Source organism: Globicephala melas, chromosome 7, assembly GCF_963455315.2.
Source record: "Globicephala melas chromosome 7, mGloMel1.2, whole genome shotgun sequence".
NCBI lineage: Eukaryota > Metazoa > Chordata > Mammalia > Artiodactyla > Delphinidae > Globicephala > Globicephala melas.
The window spans coordinates 54,385,449-54,405,236 of NC_083320.1; the positions used below are offsets into that span (position 1 = coordinate 54,385,449).

Here is a 19,788-nt window from a genome sequence, read left to right on the forward strand (position 1 = left end):
AGCCACCAGCTTACAAGAGTTGGGACTGCATTCTAACACATGTGTTTTCCATTTACATTCCTAGACCCTCCCGAGCCTCCAAGCAATCCCCCAGAAGTACTAGATGTGACCAAGAGTTCTGTCAGCCTGTCCTGGTCCCGGCCCAGAGACGATGGTGGTTCTCGGGTCACAGGCTACTACATTGAACGCAAGGAGACATCAACTGACAAGTGGGTCAGACACAACAAGACTCAGATCACCACCACAATGTACACCATCACCGGGCTTGTTCCCGACGCGGAATATCAGTTCCGCATCATCGCACAGAATGACGTTGGCCTAAGCGAGACCAGCCCTGCTTCTGAACCAGTTGTTTGCAAAGATCCATTTGGTAAGGAAAGAGTTTCCAAAGGGGTTAGAATCAGAGAGGCAAACCACCTTTGCTGTTTTTCTTTTACTTCAGCAGGAAAGCTGATTTCCTTTTCAACTGTTTTCAAATATTTCAGATAAGCCAAGCCAACCTGGAGAACTCGAGATTCTTTCAATATCCAAAGACAGCGTCACTCTACAATGGGAGAAACCTGAATGCGATGGTGGCAAAGAAATCCTTGGATACTGGGTTGAATATAGACAATCTGGAGACAGTGCCTGGAAGAAGAGCAGTAAGGACCACATCAAGGACAGGCAATTCACAATAGGGGGTTTGCTGGAAGCTACGGAGTATGAATTCAGGGTTTTTGCTGAGAATGAGACAGGGCTGAGCAGACCTCGAAGAACCGCTATGTCTGTAAAGACGAAACTAACATGTAAGTAGCCATTAGTTCTCTGCTTATGGTTTACAAACTGAGCAACATGTTAAGGCTAATTCTTCCTCTGGACTAAGTAGATCTCCAGAAAGCTTTACTGGAGAGCAAGTGTTTGGAAAGAAATCACTCACTCTGGCATATGTACACACAGGGAATAGTTGATGCTTCTAGAGGAAGTCATTCCAAGCACATAACCTCAGCAGTGAACTGTTAGGTGCAGTGAACTGATTCCTAAAGCAATTTCTCCCTTGAATACAATGGTGGTTTTTTTTAATACTCCTAGTAAGACTTGAAGGGTCAACAAATGTACCCCACTTCAGTGAACCTAAGTAAGGGCAAATCTACAGATTTATAGAGAACTAATATTTCCCCAAAACCCTATACATTGTTAATGCCTCCCGATCATAAAAAGTCACTCTACATAATAATATGATGATGTGCTCATTGAATCTCTACTTTCCAGATGATCCTCCAGTCACTGTGAAGCCTTTTTAAGAATTAGACTCATACGTAAATAATGGTGTCTAATGAAGTATTAGTCAATAGGATGAATTCATTCCTGATATACAAGGACAGAGGATTATAGATTCAGTAGTAACAATAATGCATTAATGTTATCTTTCATACCCTTCAGCTGGAGAGGCCCCAGGAGTACGCAAAGAAATGCAGGATGTCACCACCAAACTGGGTGAAGCTGCTCAACTCTCATGCCAGATTGTTGGAAGGCCTCTACCAGACATTAAATGGTACCGATTTGGTAAGGAGCTGATACAAAGCCGCAAGTACAAAATGTCTTCAGATGGACGCACACATACTCTAACAGTAATGACCGAGGAACAAGAAGATGAAGGCGTTTATACCTGCATAGCTACCAATGAGGTTGGAGAAGTAGAATCCAGTAGTAAGCTTCTCCTGCAAGCAACGCCACAATTCCATCCCGGTTACCCACTGAAAGAGAAGTATTACGGTGCTGTGGGGTCAACGCTTCGACTTCACGTTACATACATTGGCCGTCCAGTACCTGCCATCACTTGGTTCCATGGCCAGAAACGTTTGCAAAACTCAGAAAACATTGCTATTGAAAACACTGAGCAGTATACTCATCTCGTCATGAAGAATATCCAACGTAAGACTCACGCTGGGAAATACAAAGTTCAGCTCAGTAATGTTCTTGGAACGGTGGATGCCATCCTTGATGTGGAAATACAAGGTATTTTATTTTCATTTTCAGTGGGTTTTGTTGTTGTTGTTGTTTTTAAAGAAAAAAGAAAAATATCCTGGGAGACACACTACAGAAACCACTCCAATTGTATTTTCTCCCAACAGATAAACCAGACAAACCTACAGGACCAATTGTGATTGAAGCTCTATTGAAGAACTCTGTGGTGATCAGCTGGAAACCACCTGCAGATGACGGAGGCTCCTGGATCACCAATTATGTGGTAGAGAAATGTGAGGCCAAGGAAGGGGCTGAATGGCAATTGGTGTCTTCAGCCATCTCAGTGACAACCTGTAGAATTGTGAACCTCACAGAAAATGCTGGGTATTACTTCCGGGTTTCGGCTCAGAACACGTTTGGCATCAGTGACCCTCTAGAAGTCTCCTCAGTTGTGATCATTAAGAGTCCATTTGGTGAGTACAACCTCTACAATCTTCCTATGGCAAAATTCCATCTGTATGTGAAACTTTTTTTTTAAACAGAAATAACTTTTGAAAGGAGATAGCAAAGATTCAGCTAAAGTACAAGTGCCTTTTATCTCACTTAAATTGAATTTTTGCTTATCTAAAAGGGCACACGTATACCCCATCCCCTTTTTCTCTAAAAACGAACTTTGTGTTGCAGTAAGTTTCTCAGCATAAAGTAACCAATTTCATTTTTCTGGATTAGTTATTCTTAATAGAACTTTGGGTTCATAACATTTTATTTTTTATAAAATAAGCTCTTCATAAAGCTGTTTGTTTCACCCCATGAGTCAAATGCTTTTTGTTTTAAACAGAAAAGCCAGGTGCTCCTGGCAAACCAACTATTGCTGCTGTCACAAAAGATTCTTGTGTTGTGGCCTGGAAGCCACCTGCCAGTGATGGAGGGGCAAAGATTAGAAATTACTACCTTGAGAAGCGTGAGAAGAAGCAGAACAAGTGGATTGCTGTGACAACAGATGAAATTCGAGAAACCGTCTTTTCAGTGCAAAACCTTATTGAAGGTCTTGAATATGAGTTCCGTGTGAAATGTGAAAACCTAGGTGGGGAAAGCGAATGGAGTGAAATATCAGAACCTGTCATTCCCAAATCTGATGTCCCAATTCAGGCACCACACTTTAAAGAGGAACTGAGAAATCTAAATGTCAGATATCAGAGCAATGCTACTTTGGTCTGCAAAGTGACTGGTCATCCAAAACCAATTGTGAAATGGTACAGACAAGGCAAAGAAATCATCGCAGATGGATTAAAGTACAGGATTCAAGAGTTTAAGGGTGGCTACCACCAGCTCATCATTGCAAGCGTCACAGATGATGATGCCACAGTTTACCAAGTCAGAGCTACCAACCAAGGAGGGTCTGTGTCTGGCACTGCCTCCTTGGAAGTAGAAGGTAAAAACAAATCAGCAAACATCATTTTGGTGCTAGATTACATATTATTAATTGGGGGGGGGTGCTCTTAAATAGTGTTGGGTATTGCTAAATTATATTCTTCCTTCTTTTATTCTGATACAGTTCCAGCCAAGATACACTTGCCTAAAAATCTTGAAGGCATGGGAGCAGTCCATGCTCTCCGAGGTGAGGTAATCAGCATCAAGATCCCATTCAGTGGCAAACCAGACCCAGTGATCACCTGGCAGAAAGGACAAGATCTCATCGACAACAATGGCCACTACCAAGTTATTGTCACAAGATCTTTCACGTCACTTGTTTTCCTCAATGGAGTGGAGAGAAAAGATGCTGGTTTCTATGTGGTCTGTGCTAAAAACAGGTTTGGAATTGATCAGAAGACAGTTGAACTGGATGTGGCCGACGTTCCCGACCCACCCAGAGGAGTCAAAGTTAGTGACGTCTCACGAGATTCTGTCAACTTAACATGGACTGAGCCAGCTTCTGATGGTGGCAGCAAAATCACCAACTACATTGTTGAAAAATGTGCGACCACTGCAGAAAGATGGATCCGCGTAGGACAGGCCCGAGAAACACACTATACCGTGATCAACTTATTTGGAAAAACAAGTTACCAGTTCCGTATAATAGCGGAAAATAAATTTGGCCTAAGCAAGCCTTCTGAGCCTTCAGAACCAACCATAACCAAAGAAGATAAGACCAGAGCTATGAACTATGATGAAGAGGTTGATGAAACCAGGGAAGTTTCTATGACCAAAGCATCTCACTCTTCAACCAAGGAACTCTATGAGAAATATATGATTGCTGAAGATCTTGGGCGTGGTCAGTTTGGAATTGTCCACCGTTGTGTTGAAACATCCTCAAAGAAGACATACATGGCCAAATTTGTTAAAGTCAAAGGGGCTGATCAGGTTTTGGTAAAGAAAGAAATTTCCATTCTAAACATCGCTAGGCACCGAAATATCTTATACCTCCATGAATCATTTGAAAGCATGGAAGAATTAGTTATGATCTTTGAGTTCCTATCAGGACTTGACATATTTGAACGCATTAACACAAGTGCTTTTGAACTTAATGAGAGAGAAATTGTAAGCTATGTTCGCCAGGTCTGTGAAGCACTTGAGTTCTTACACAGTCATAATATTGGACACTTTGACATTAGACCAGAAAATATCATTTACCAAACAAGAAGGAGCTCCACCATTAAAATCATAGAATTCGGTCAGGCCCATCAGCTGAAGCCAGGAGACAACTTTAGGCTTCTGTTCACTGCCCCTGAATACTATGCACCTGAAGTCCACCAGCATGATGTTGTCAGCACAGCCACAGACATGTGGTCACTCGGAACACTCGTGTATGTGCTGTTGAGTGGTATCAATCCATTCCTGGCTGAAACTAACCAACAGGTAATTGAGAACATCATGAATGCTGAATATACCTTTGATGAAGAAGCATTCCAAGAGATCAGCACTGAAGCCATGGACTTTGTTGACCGGCTGTTAGTGAAAGAGAGAAAATCTCGCATGACAGCATCTGAGGCTCTCCAGCACCCATGGCTGAAGCAGAAGATAGAAAGAGTCAGTACTAAAGTGATCAGGACATTGAAACACCGACGTTACTACCACACCCTGATCAAGAAAGACCTCAACTTGGTTGTGTCTGCAGCCAGGATCTCCTGTGGTGGTGCAATTCGATCTCAGAAGGGAGTGAGCATTGCTAAAGTTAAAGTGGCATCCATTGAAATCGGCCCAGTTTCTGGACAGATAATGCATGCAGTCGTTGAAGAAGGAGGATATGTCAAATACGTATGCAAAATTGAAAATTACGATCAGTCTACCCAAGTGACGTGGTACTTTGGTGTCAGACAGCTGGAGAACAGTGAGAAATATGAAATCACTTATGACGATGGAGTGGCCACCATGTATGTCAAAGACATTACCAAATTCGATGACGGTACCTACAGATGCAAAGTAGTCAATGACTACGGAGAAGACAGTTCTTACGCAGAGCTGTTTGTTAAAGGTGTGAGAGAAGTTTACGACTATTACTGCCGTAGAACCATAAAGAAACTTAAGCGCAGAACAGATACCATGAGACTCCTGGAAAGGCCACCAGAATTCACGCTGCCTCTCTATAACAGGACAGTTTATGTGGGTGAAAATGTCCGGTTTGGAGTAACTATAACTGTCCACCCAGAGCCTCGAGTTACATGGTATAAATCAGGTCAGAAAATCAAACCAGGTGATGATGATAGGAAGTACACATTTGAGTCCGACAAGGGTCTTTACCAATTAACAATCAACAGTGTAACTACGGATGATGCTGCCGAATACACTGTTGTTGCAAGAAACAAATACGGTGAAGACAGCTGCAAAGCAAAGCTGACTGTGACCCCACACCCACCTCCAACAGGTACGACCCTAAGACCCATGTTCAAACGGCTACTGGCAAACGCAGAATGCCAAGAAGGCCAAAGCGTCTGCTTTGAGATCAGGGTGTCTGGCATCCCCCCGCCAACATTAAAATGGGAGAAAGACGGTCAGCCACTGTCCCTCGGGCCTAATATCGAAATTATCCACGAAGGCTTGGATTACTATGCTCTTCATATCAGGGATACTTTGCCTGAAGACACGGGTTACTACAGAGTCACAGCCACAAACACTGCTGGATCCACCAGCTGCCAGGCCCACCTACAAGTGGAACGCCTGAGGTACGTCAAACAGGAGTTCAAGACTAAGGAGGAGCGCGAACGACACGTACAGAGGCAAATTGACAAGACGCTAAGAATGGCTGAAATTCTTTCCGGAACTGAGACTGTGCCACTGACACAGGTCGCCCAGGAGGCACTGAGAGAAGCTGCCACCCTTTACAAACCAGCCGTCAGCACCAAGACTGTAAAAGGGGAATACCGACTTGAGACGGAAGAAAAGAAGGAGGAGAGAAAACTCCGCATGCCTTACGAAGTACCAGAGCCACGCAAGTACAAACCGGCTGCCATAGAAGAAGACCAACACATTAAGCAGTTCGTGCCCATGTCTGACATGAAATGGTACAAAAAGATACGCGATCAATTTGAAATGCCTGGGAAGATGGACAGAGTTGTACAGAAAAGACCCAAGCGCATCCGCCTTTCAAGATGGGAACAGTTCTACGTGATGCCTCTTCCACGCATCACCGATCAATACAGACCCAAGTGGAGGATTCCCAAACTGTCCCAAGACGACCTTGAAATGGTGAGACCAGCCCGCCGGCGTACACCTTCTCCTGATTATTACTTTTATTACAGACCCAGGAGACGTTCTCTCGGTGACATCTCGGATGAAGAATTACTCCTGCCCATTGACGACTACCTGGCAATGAAGAGAACAGAGGAAGAGAGGCTGCGTCTTGAAGAAGAGCTGGAACTGGGTTTTTCAGCCTCACCCCCAAGCCGGAGCCCTCCACGTTTTGAGCTTTCGAGTCTGCGTTACCCTTCCCCACAAGCTCACGTCAAGGTGGAGGAAGCAAGAAAAGACTTCAGATACTCAACGTATCACATCCCAACGAAGGCGGAGACCAGCACGAGTTACGCGGAGCTGCGGGAGCGGCACGCCCGCACCTGGCACAGGCAGCCCAGGCAGCGGCAGAGGATTATGGCCGAGAGAGAGGACCAAGAGCTGCTGCGTCCAGTCACCACCACCCAGCGCCTCTCGGAATACAAAAGCGAGCTGGAACACATGGCGAAGGAAGAAAAATCTAGAAAGAAATCAAGACGCCAGAGAGAAGTGACTGAAATAACGGAAATTGAGGAAGAATATGAGATCTCCAAACACGCTCAGAGAGACACTTCCTCCTCGGTGTCCAGGCTGCTGAGACGCCGGCGCTCCCTGTCTCCGACCTACATCGAGTTGATGAGGCCGGTGTCCGAGCTGATCCGGCCGCGGCCACAGCCAGCTGAGGAATATGAAGATGAAGATGACGTAGAAAGAAGGTCTCCTACCCCAGAAAGGACTCGCCCACGTTCCCCCAGCCCTGTGTCTAGTGAGCGTTCACTGTCAAGATTTGAGAGGTCGGCAAGATTTGATATCTTTTCCAGGTATGAGTCCATGAAAGCTGCTTTAAAAACTCAGAAGACATCAGAAAGGAAGTATGAGGTTTTGAGTCAGCAGCCTTTTACGCTGGACCACATGCCTCGAATCACACTGAGGATGCGCTCCCACAGGGTACCGTGCGGCCAAAATACACGTTTTATCTTAAATGTTCAGTCTAAGCCAACTGCCGAGGTCAAATGGTACCACAACGGTGTAGAACTTCAAGAGAGCAGTAAGATTCATTACACCAACACCAGTGGGGTTCTGACCCTGGAAATTCTGGACTGTCATATTGATGACAGCGGAACATACCGTGCCGTGTGCACCAACTACAAAGGTGAGGCTTCTGACTATGCAACCTTGGACGTCACGGGAGGGGATTACACCACCTATGCTTCCCAGCGCAGAGACGAAGAGGTCCCCCGATCTGTTTTCCCTGAGCTGACAAGAACAGAGGCATATGCGGTTTCATCATTTAAGAAAACATCTGAGATGGAAGCTTCCTCTTCCGTCAGGGAAATGAAATCACAGATAACAGAGACAAAGGAAAGTCTCTCATCATATGAACACCATGCATCTGCAGAAATGAAAAGTGCTGCAGTCGAAGAAAAGTCGCTGGAAGAAAAATCCACACACAGGAAGATCAAGACGACTTTGGCAGCAAGAATTCTTACGAAGCCAAGGTCCATAACGGTGTATGAAGGCGACTCTGCAAGGTTTTCTTGCGATACAGATGGTGAGCCGGTACCGACTGTGACATGGCTGCGTAGGGGACAAGTCATAAGCACTTCCGCCCGCCACCAAGTGACCACCGCAAAGTACAAATCGACCTTTGAGATCTCTTCAGTCCAGGCTTCGGATGAGGGCAACTACAGCGTGGTGGTAGAGAACAGCGAAGGGAAGCAAGAGGCACAGTTTACTCTGACCATTCAAAAGGCCAGGGTTACTGAAAAGGCTCTGACATCACCACCGAAAGTCAAGTCCCCAGAGCCTCGGGTAAAATCCCCAGAAGGAGTCAAGTCTCCAAAACAAGTGAAATCCCCAGAGCCGGTGACTTCTCACCCAAAAGCTGTATCACCCACAGAGATAAAACCCACACCAACAGAAAAGGTTCAGCAGCTGCCAGTCACTGCCCCACCCAAGATAATTCAGTCCTTGAAAGCAGAAGCTTCTAAAGATATAGCAAAGCTGACCTGTGTGGTCGAAAGTACTGTATTGTGTGCCAAAGAGGTCACCTGGTATAAAGATGGTAAGAAACTGAAGGAAAATGGGCATTTCCAGTTTCATTATTCGGCAGATGGTACCTATGAGCTCAAAATCCATAACCTCACTGAATCTGATTGTGGAGAATATGTTTGTGAGATTTCTGGTGAAGGTGGAACTTCCAAAACTAACTTCCAATTTGTGGGACAAGCCTTTAAGAATATCCATGAGGAAGTTTCAAGCATATCAGAAACCAAGAAAGCAGCTCAGAAAACTGCTGAGTCAACAGAAACCAAGAAAGCTGCTCCGAAAACTGCTGAGTCAACAGAAACCAAGAAAGCGGCTCCAAAAACTGCTGAGCCAACAGAAACCAAGAAAACTGAACCAAAAGCTCCTGAACCAGTTTCCACAAAACCAGTAATTGTTACTGGGCTGCAGGATACAACTATTTCTTCAGACAGTGTCACTAAGTTTGCAGTTAAAGCTACTGGAGAACCCCAGCCAACTGTCATCTGGACAAAGGATGGAAAGGTAACCAGTTCTTAAATGATCCTTAAACTTATCTTCTAAAAAAACTAACCTCTTCCCTCTTCCCCATCTCCCAAAGAAAGTTTAAAATTAAATCACTTTTTAAAACTCAAATCACGTGCATTCTACAGGCTATAACACAAGGAGGTAAATATAAACTCTCTGAAGACAAAGGAGGATTCTTCCTAGAAATTCATAAGACTGATACTTCTGACGGTGGACTTTATACTTGTACAATAACAAATTCAGCTGGATCTGTGTCCTCTAGCTGCAAATTAACAATAAAAGGTAGGTTGGCTTTTATTCTTACCAATAATTTTCAGAAAACAATATGAAGGAAACATTTCTAAACACTATTCCTTACACACACACACAAAGTATTAAAATAAAACTTTTACCAAGTTACAGAATACCATTTGTACACAAATGTACAAATACACATATCTGAAGTTAGCATACACTTTTATATTTATTAAGTGTCTAATTGTATGTGGTGTTATATAAGATTCCATAGAGATTATATAAGATTCCTGCTCCCAGGAACATTTAAGAATAAAGGCAGGTGATTATACAAAATGGCACTTCTTCCCTAAAGCTTCACTCTTGCTAATTTTCCAAAGCAGTGGAAAGTTAATGAAAGAACTGTATCGGTTTTCCCAATTAAAATTAGTTTGCTTTCATCTCAGTCTTCTAAAACATAATTCAATTGTTTTAATTACTCAAAATCTCCTAAATCCACCCATCTCCTAAATCCTTCAACTATTCTTTGCAAAACTTTTTTTCCCCTTAAGTCATAAAAATCATTCTTCTGTTTAGTTTAGTTTAAATAATCATTACACTGATCTCCAAAGTCATGCATGACAACTTTCCAAGACTGGGACTGAGAAAGAGTTAGGTATTACCTACACTGCATGCGTTAAGTTAATGTTTTTTCTTTGTATATTATTCACTTACAGAATCCACAAGAGAAGAGGGTGGGGCCTCTTTCCAATTCAGTTTGCCTTATAGAGCTTTCTTTTTCAGCTGTAAAAGACACTGAGATACAGAAAGTATCGACACAAAAGACCTCCAAAAGTATATCCCAGAAGAAGGCAGATGTCCAAGAGGAAATTTCCAAAAAAGCCCTAATTTCTGAAGAAATCAAGATGTCAGAGGTGAAATCTCCAGAGAAGCTGGCCCTCAAGGAGGAAGCTTCAACAGTTCTGATTTCCGAAAAAGTCAAGAAATCAGAAGCGACCTCCCTGGAAAAATCCATTGTCCATGAGGAAATCACTAAAACATCACAGGCATCAGAAGAAATCAGAACTCATGCCGAGATTAAAGCATATTCTACTCAGATGAGTATACCTGATGGTCAGAAAGTGACTTTAAAAGCCAACATTGCTGGTGCCACTGATGTGAAATGGGTATTGAATGGGGTAGAGCTCAGTAACTCCGAGGAGTACAGATATGGCGTCTCAGGCAGCGACCAGACGCTGACCATCAAGCAGGCTGGTCACAAAGATGAAGGGATCCTCACCTGCATTGGCAAAACCAGCCAAGGAATCATCAAGTGTCAGTATGATCTGACCCTGAGCAAAGAACTCTCAGATGCTCCAGCCTTCATCTCCCAGCCCAGATCTCAAAATGTTAACGAAGGACAAAATGTTCTCTTTTCTTGTGAAATCAGTGGTGAGCCATCGCCTGAAATCGAATGGTTTAAAAACAACCTGCCAGTAAGTTGAGTTATGAATATATTACTGAAGAAAGCTTTAAATACTCCATCTACTCCTGAAGAGCTCAAAGAAACCCTTTTTTTCTCTTCTTTTTAGATTTCTGTTTCTTCAAATATCAGCGTAAGTCGCTCCAGAAACGTATATTCCCTTGAAATCCGAAAGGCCTCAGTAAGTGACAGTGGGAAATACACAATTAAGGCCAAAAATTTCCATGGCCAGTGTTCAGCTACTGCTTCCTTAACGGTCCTTCGTAAGTATATCTTTATCATTTTCCTTACTTGCTTAAGGCCGTTATCTGAGTTTTTTGGTTTGTTTTTTTGCTTTTGTCTTCTGAGCCCAGCAAACTCTCTGGAGCCTCATTAAGTTCCATGTGTAAGAGACACAGGCCTCCTGTGTGAATTCATTCTTAACGGTCAACGTTTCTTTACAGCGAGACAGGAACATGGATAAGTTAACTTTCAAAGCAAAGCTACCAACTGTCCTATTACATGTATTTTCAGAATGCACAATGTAAAAATTATTTTCTGTATGACTAATCATTTTTCTCCTAGTGATTCTAGCACCTGCATGTAATGTAATGATAGAAATATAAGGATTCGTTTCTGGGAGACACTGAGCTAGCTCTTGACAACTGTATGTATGTATTTGCTTGTGCTTCCACAGCAAATTGTTTGGGTTGCATTTCTGTGTGTGTGTCTAAGTGTTCCATTTCTGTAAGTCAGTGTCAGATGTCACCAATTAACCAGATGTCATTGGTGTTCACTGTGTATCTGCTATGCTCCACAGCTCTAGTTGAAGAACCTCCCAGAGAGGTAGTATTGAGGACAAGTGGTGACACGAGCTTGCAAGGAAGCTTCTCGTCTCAGTCAGTCCAAATGTCTGCCTCTAAGCAGGAGGCCTCCTTCAGCAGTTTCAGCAGCAGCAGTGCTAGCAGCATGACCGAAATGAAATTTGCAAGCATGTCTGCCCAAAGCATGTCCTCCATGCAAGAGTCTTTTGTAGAAATGAGTTCCAGCAGTTTTATGGGAAAATCTAGTATGACACAACTGGAAAGCTCAACTAGTACGATGCTTAAAGCAGGCCTAAGAGGTGAGCAATCAAATTACTGGTAGAGGTAGACAAGCCTAGTAGCATGGTAGAGTCCTTAGTACATACAATTCAGTAGAAAGCAAACTGTTATATTTTCAGTGATCCTAAAACTTTTTTGTTGTTGTTGTTCCATAAAGGAATTCCACCTAAAATTGAAGCTCTTCCCTCTGACATCAGCATTGACGAGGGCAAAGTTTTAACAGTAGCCTGCGCTTTTACGGGTGAGCCTACCCCGGAAATAACATGGTCCCATGGTGGAAGAAAAATTCAAAATCAAGAACAGCAAGGGAGATTCCATACTGAAAACACAGATGACCTGACAACTCTGATCATCATGGATGTACAGAAACAAGATGGTGGACTTTATACCCTGCGCTTAGAGAATGAATTTGGATCTGACTCAGCTACTGTGAATATAAATATTCGATCCATTTAAGAGGGCCTGTGCTCTCATATTCAGACATTCTTAACCTTTCCTGAACGATTCACATAGACTAATCTTTCTCATCTGTAAATACTTAAAAAAAAAATGTAGTTTTGTATCAACCTAAATGAGTCGAAGTTCAAAAATATGCATTTCAATCTTTTCTTAATTGTTGACCTAAGATTATACATTTTCTAGTGACATGTACATACTGTATATAGCCGAATTAACGGTTATAAAGTTTTGTACCATTTATTTTATGACATTTTACAATGTAACTGTTGAAACTAACTGTTGGTAGGAGAAAGTTTCTTATGGAACGAATACCCTGCTCAACACTTAATCAATCTTTGTGCCTCAACATAATGTTGATGTCTAAGTATGCCTCAATGGGTCGAGAAATTCCCCATTGAAGATGTCCTATCCACCGACATGATGCTGTGCACGTCACCTGATATGTGCACCAATACTTACTGAATCAGAAATGTAAGGCATTGGTGATGTTTGCATTTACCCTCCTGTAAGCAACACTTTAACGTCTTACATTTTCTCTGATGATGTCACACTCAAAATGATCATGACTTAAATATTACCAGAGCAAAGTGCAACGGCCAACACTTTGTTCGCTCATTTCACACTGTCTCTGACCATAGAGAGTGCCTGGGTAGCTTGGAAAAGCAACATCACCTGGCCATCCCCTCATTTAACCAAGCTGTTCATGCGTTCCTATGCCAGAGCAGTGGCAACTCTTGGAGGTCCCGGGGTGCAGCCAACGCCTTCGTGTGGTAGCTCTAAATTTAAATTACACCAGAGAAACCGGGGCAACTAAGCAATGAGCCACAGCAAAAAATAAAGAACAACAACAACAAAATAAAGCTGTCGTTAAATTAAAAACAACAAAATATTACTAACTGCCCAAAATATCAATTTGATGTAGTTCTTTTCATGCAGGTTTAAATTCAATTGTTAGTTATAATTGTTGGACCTCCTTGAGATAGTAACAACAAAATAAAGCAAGCTATCTGCACCTCAAAATTTGTGATTGGTTGTTTTCTGTAAAATTCTGGGGTTGGGGAGGTATGTGCCTTTGCAAATCACAGAAATGATCATAGATAAGAAGAAGCAACTCAAGTTCTTCACAGCAAATATTTAAATTACCATGTTGAATGCATTCCACAATTTTTTTAAAGCATAGATATGATTCTCATGGATAAAGTTACCCCCAAAAGTTAACAAAAATCCCCCAAAGTATTAGATCAAATCTTCTAAACTTATTATCAAGAAAAATATTTTTATGGGAGCTGATTCGTTAAATCCAAAGATATTGAACATTACAATTCACGATATTTTGTGCCAGACAGCAATGCAAAGATGAGCAAGATGAAATAGACCCTGTCCCTCAAGGAGTATAGAAAAGAATATGACAATTTCAGGGAAAATGATCAATTGTGCAACTGAATCCATTACTGACTATTGCAGCTCCAAACTGAGACAGAACAAATCAAAGTCCTCAAAGCTAAAGAACTCGTTTTAAATGGTATAGTCCTACTAGGCTTTTCAAAACAACTTCATAATAAAATCTCTAGCACCAGAAAAATCTGTATTTATCCACCTCAATTAGATAATCCTAATTGTAAACCTATAAAGTCGATTCTTTGCCTAAATTACCCCCTAAATGTAAGTACAAGCGGCCAAAGCTGAAGCAAATGCACTGTCAATTCTTACTCCCCCAAAGAAGATCTTGGGTCTTCGTTAATTTATTCAGCAAGTATTCTGTCTTAAGTCAGATGCCCTAAAGGCAGAGCCTAAGACTTGACTCTAGCATAAGTAATTTTTTGAGGGACTGCTCTCAGGAAAAAGGAAGTGAGGGAAGCAGAGTAGAGGAAGAAAGCTAAGCAAGTATGTGGTCTCCGCGGGAGCTTCAGCCGCATCCCACAGGGAGCATAAATTGCACCAGAGTTGGTTCCACCTGGGAGCAAGGGCGCTGACCTTCTCTACCTGCTTATCTGCCAGTTAGTGCCTACAGGCTGGGAGCTTGTGGGAGCGGCGGCGGGAAGAGGGAAATAACCTCCGGGGTGAGGGGCACCCCTTGGCCAGAGCAATCTCTGCAGACTAGGGCAGCTAAACAGCCAATACACAAGAAACTGGGCCGGGTACACATCACCTGGATCTGGGAGGTACGCACAGCACCCACTACACCATCTAACAGCTTGAAATGCCAGTTCTTACCTTAAAACGAGAGAGGCAGGGATTCCTGAGGATGACTCCCAGCCCTGACAGGCTGATGTTCTAAGGAGTCCTATCCGTGGCTGGGGCGCAGTCCGTGCTGCTCAGAATTCTGAAGCTGAAGGAACTGTAGCTGCAGCTCCCAAATCCAGAGATCCATTTTGGGCCTGGGAGAAAGGGGAGGGGCTAAGGCCTATCCCGGGAAGGAAATCCACGCCACGCCGAGAGGCCTGACTTCTTTTCAACCAGTAGCAGAAGCCCACGCCTCTGAGAGCAGCAGGGTGTGGCCAAGGGGTCACACGTGAGAGGACTGCGTAGGGAGGATCCTGGGAAGGCCCTCAGAAGCCCTCCGGCTGGAACTACAAGCACCCCTTTCCGGGTTTACCAGCCAGCCTCCCTCCGAGAGCGCCTCCAATAACGGCGCTCCCCCGCGTAGGGTGGGTGGGGATTCCTGTCAATCCCACCCCACCTCCAACAGCACCAGGAATGCCTTCCCAGCAACTTTGCATTTCCGGTTCAGACCACCTTGTCTCTCTCCCCCCTGTCGGCAGGGGCCGCCAGAGAGCAGCAAGCAGACACCTTCTTCCTGGTTCAACCCTCCAATCCACAAAACCTATAAGTAATCTTCACTCTCTTCCTGCCCCTCTTTCTGCTGAATCCTTCCTGTCTATTTTATAAAGCCCCCACTTGGCTACACTCATAAGCAGCATAGTGTAGGAATTATATATACGCACTCAAAACCCAGAGTACCAACCCAAATCCAGGATCTGCTATTTGCTAACTTGTGTCACCTGGAGTGATTACTGACCTTCTCTATCCCTTGATGTTCTCACCCATAAGATGGGAATAACAACAGCATCAACCTCACAGGTTTTGTGAGGATTAAACAAATTACTACATGTGAAACTCTTAGAGCAGTGCTGCCACAGCACCCAATAAACACCAGCAATCAGTATTATATTAGAGACCACCATGCAAAACATCGAAGTTAGGGACCAGAAAAACATTTTAGAGGGGGTGTAACACAGACCTCACTTGTAATCACTAGATGTATTATTTTGCTAGGGCTGCTAGAACAAAGTACCACAACCCTGCAGGGCGGCGGGGAGGCGGCTAGGAGTCCTAAATGAAAGTGTCAACAGGACTGGTTCCTTCTGAGAGTTGTTAGGGAAGGATCTGTTCCAGGCCTCTCTGCTTGACTCGTAGATGGCCACCTGTTCACATAGCATTCTCCCTGCATGCATGTGTGGGTCCAAATATCCCCTGTTTAGAAGGACATCAGCAATATTGGATTAGGTTTCACACTAATTTTACCTTATTTTAACTTTATTGTCTGTGTAAAGACTATCTCCAAATAAGGTCACATCCTGAGGTACCAGAGTTTAGGACCCCAACATATCTGTGGGAAGGGGTACACAGCTCAACCCATAACACTAGACATGATGGGCATGAGACAGCACATCTTTAAAAGAAGTCTTTTGGTAGAGTTTCTCAAAAGATGAATTTATTATCTCTAACCAGTAGTAGCCAATTATATAGATGAACCATCTAGAGGTAGGGAGGTAGGTAAATCAGAAACAGCCAGTAAAATAACAGGTTAAATTGACAGTCTCCATAGTGAGACATTATATTTCAAGAAAAATGTTTTATGATTGTGCTCCAGGAAAAGAAAGTAATTTGTATTTGTTTATTCAGCCCCAAATGTAATTTTAAGAAATTCGGGCCGAGAAAACCCAGTTTCCTTGTAATAGGAGAAAACAGTGTCTGCTAGGTAAATAGAAGGACTTTTGCAAGAGAGATTGGCCGCCCTTTTCTGGTGGTGCAGTGGTTGAGAATCCGCCTGCCAATGCAGGGGACACAGGTTCGAGCCTTGGTCCACGAAGATTCCACATGCCGCGGAGCAACTAAGCCCTTGCATCACAACTACTGAGCCTGTGCTCTAGAGCCCGCGTGCCACAACTGCTGAAGGCCGCGTGCCTAGAGCCCGTGCTCCACAACAGGAGAAGCCATTGCAATGAGAAGCCCGCGCACTTCAACGAAGAGTAGCCCCCGTTCGCCGCAACTAGAGAAAGCCTGCACACAGCAACGAAGACCCAAAGCAGCCACACACACAAAAAAAATCGATGGGCCAATCTATTTTCTTTTTTCTAAATAAATTTATTTATTTAATTTATTTTTGGCTCCGTTGGGTTTTCGGGCTTCTGATTGCAATGGCTTCTCCTGTTGTGGAGCACGGGCTCTAGGCACGCAGGCTTCAGTAGTTGTGGCACGCGGGCTCAGTAGCTGTGGCTCACGGGCTCTAGAGCGCAGGCTCAGTAGTTGTGGCGCAAGAGCTTAGTTGCTCTGCAGCATGTGGGATCTTCCCGGACCAGGGCTCGAACCTGTGTCCCCTGCATTGGCAGGCAGATTCTCAACCACTGCACCACCCAGGAAGACCTGGCCCATCGATTTTTATTCTAAGGTTATAAAAATAGTTTTATGCCTTTTGGTATGTCTGGGTCAATGTTTCCCAAACTCTTCCTCAAGATGTTGGTAGATATTATGGGAAAATTGTCCCACAGCCAAATAAACTTAGGATTTGGGAAACCGTACTTCTTTATGCAGGACTTCCCAGAGCCTTTGATGAGCTAGTGTGTGTTGTGGTCCTCCAAGAGGCGATACAATGCTCCCCGAACTTATCTGATGATGGAACTGTTTTCACTGGTACTGTACATGATGTAGGCTGAGACAGGCCACAGTAGGTGGAAACATGGGAGGTGTGAAGAGGATTGGATCTTGGTAGAGGAGGAACTGGGTATCACCTAAGAAATGAAATTAAGTGCTATGATAAAAAAAGAAAAATCCGGGGCTTCCCTGGTGGCGCAGTGGTTGAGAGTCCGCCTGCCGATGCAGGGGACACAGGTTTGTGCCCCGGTCCGGGAGGATCCCACATGCCGCGGAGCAGCTGGGCCCACGAGCCATGGCTGCTGAGCCTGCGTGCCCGGAGCCTGTGCTCCGCAATGGGAGAGGCCACAACAGTGAGAGGCCCACGTAACACAAAAAATATAAATAAATAAAAATTTTAAAAAAAGAAAAATCCAAGGCGTTTGAGAGCACATTGCTAGGGCATCTGATCCAGTCAGAGAATTGAGGAACAGTCAGATTAGAGGAAGTTACATGTAGAAGCTGTGACCTAAAGTGTGGGGTGAACTGAGGAGATAAGGAGGAGCTTTCAGGCAGAGGATCCTTGCGCCTGCAGAGGTCTGGGGCAAGGAGAACACGACACATTCAAAAAAGTAGAAAAAGTTAATAAGGGGGTGCAAGAACCTCTGAAGGGCTGGAGGTGAGAAGCAGGGCAACGTTGCAAAAGGCCTCTTACACCCTATTATGGACTTTGGGCTTTTCTCTAAGAGGTAAGGGGAACCATGAAAGAGATTTAAGCAAACTAGTTACTTGATCAAATTTTACTTTTACAAAGTATTTAGCTATTCTGAGAAAACTATGACATGTATTTGCCATTCTATGCCCAAAAGCTTATTTCCTCCCAGCAGACTCCACTCATAGGAAGACCTTCACCTATGACCAAATTTCTAACCCATAATGTCCCTGTAATTACCATTCCTAGGCTTTATAGCCATCCGTGGAAAGGTCTTTCCTAAGAATGTCTGGGGACTTAGGGAAACATGTAATAAAGCCAGACTGGTAGACTCTCCAGGTAAAGGAAAAGGTGTGGGAGAGGGGGTGACTTGTGGAGACAGGAGGGCAACTTACTGCCGCAATTCTTCTCGGTGACAATGACCACTGCTGTGGAACTGCAACGGAGGTAGAAGAATCTGGCCCAAAAAGCCAAGTTCTGATGATGCGATGTCAGGAATGTGGCTCCTGGGGACGACTCCCACTTACTCCTGCTCCATTTTAAGAAAAGGTGGGAAGCAGGTAAGAGGAGTGGGCAGGTATGCCAACGCTTTCCAATCTGTCAGGAAATCACTGCAAAAGATAGCATGTCCTAAAAGTGAGGATTCCAAACCTAAAATTCATGCTTATCCTAGAATCTTTAGGGGGTCCCTGAGCTCCCTGAGATAATGCATATATTTTTTCTCTTTTTTTTTAAGGGACATTGTTCCTAGTTTTCATTTCATTTTTAAAGATGCCAATGATTCAAAAAGTTTAAGAGATACTGCCCTACACATTTCAGAGAGGGAACCAGCAGATAGATGCCAAAGCCATCTCAGAAGTATCTACAGGCCCGCGTTTCCGCAGAGCTGGAACTCCCGGCTCGGGGTCTCTTCCCTCCGCCATCACGGAACTGCCCCGGAGCCCGAGGGGAGGGCGACCTCACTGAGGCTGCCGGCTCTGGAGGGGCCCCGGCGGCCGAAGCCCTGACAGTCGAGCGGACGGCGGGCTGGAATCATCGTACCCAAATCCACTCATTATGCTGCTACTGGCCTTATGACATTGATTTCACGGCTGAGTGATATTCCATTACACACCAGAAATACATCTACACGTAGAACAACTCATACAGAACACCTACTGAACGCTGGCAGAAGACCTCAAACCTCTCAAAAGGCAAGAAACTCCCCCACGTACCTGGGTAGGGCAAAAGAAAAAACAATAAACAGAGACAAAAGAATAGGGACGGGACCTGCACCAGTGGGAGGGAGCTGTGAAGGAGGAAAGGATTCCACACGCTAGGAAGCCCCTTCGCGAGCGGAGACTGCGGGTGGCGGAGTGGGGACGCTTCGGAGGCGCGGAGGAGAGCGCAGCCACAGGGGTGCGAAGGGCAAAGCGGACAGATTCCCGCACAGAGGATCGGTGCTGACAGGCACTCACCAGCCCGAGAGGCTTGTCTGCTCACCCGCCGGGGCGGGCGGGGCTGCGAGCTGAGGCCCGGGCTTCCAACGGAGCACAGAGAGAAGACTGGGGTTGGCGGCGTGAACACAGCCTGCAGGGGTTAGTGCACCACGGCTAGCCGGGAGGGAGTCCAGGGAAAAGTCTAGACTTGCCGAAGAGGCAAGAGACATTTTCTTCCCTCTTTGTTTCCTGGGGCGCGAAGAGAGGGGATTAAGAGCGCTGCTTAAAGGAGCTCCAAAGACGGGCGCAAGCCGCGGCTAACAGCGCGGACCCCTGACACGGGCATGAGACGCTAAGGCTGCTGCT

General features: G+C 44.5%; 1 protein-coding gene across 1 annotated transcript in view; it reads left to right on the forward strand.

Moving 5' to 3' along the window:
- TTN (titin) overlaps positions 1-13,399 on the forward strand; it is a 279,722-nt gene extending 266,323 nt beyond the window's left edge. The window contains 12 exon segments of the mRNA XM_060302200.1: positions 65-370; positions 486-785; positions 1,420-1,995; positions 2,112-2,417; positions 2,783-3,376; positions 3,500-8,967; positions 9,043-9,198; positions 9,327-9,483; positions 10,219-10,910; positions 11,007-11,160; positions 11,697-11,999; positions 12,137-13,399. Coding sequence (XP_060158183.1) covers positions 65-370; positions 486-785; positions 1,420-1,995; positions 2,112-2,417; positions 2,783-3,376; positions 3,500-8,967; positions 9,043-9,198; positions 9,327-9,483; positions 10,219-10,910; positions 11,007-11,160; positions 11,697-11,999; positions 12,137-12,435 — 9,311 coding nt within the window. The 3' untranslated portion in view covers positions 12,436-13,399.
- The last annotated feature ends 6,389 nt before the right edge of the window (positions 13,400-19,788 follow it).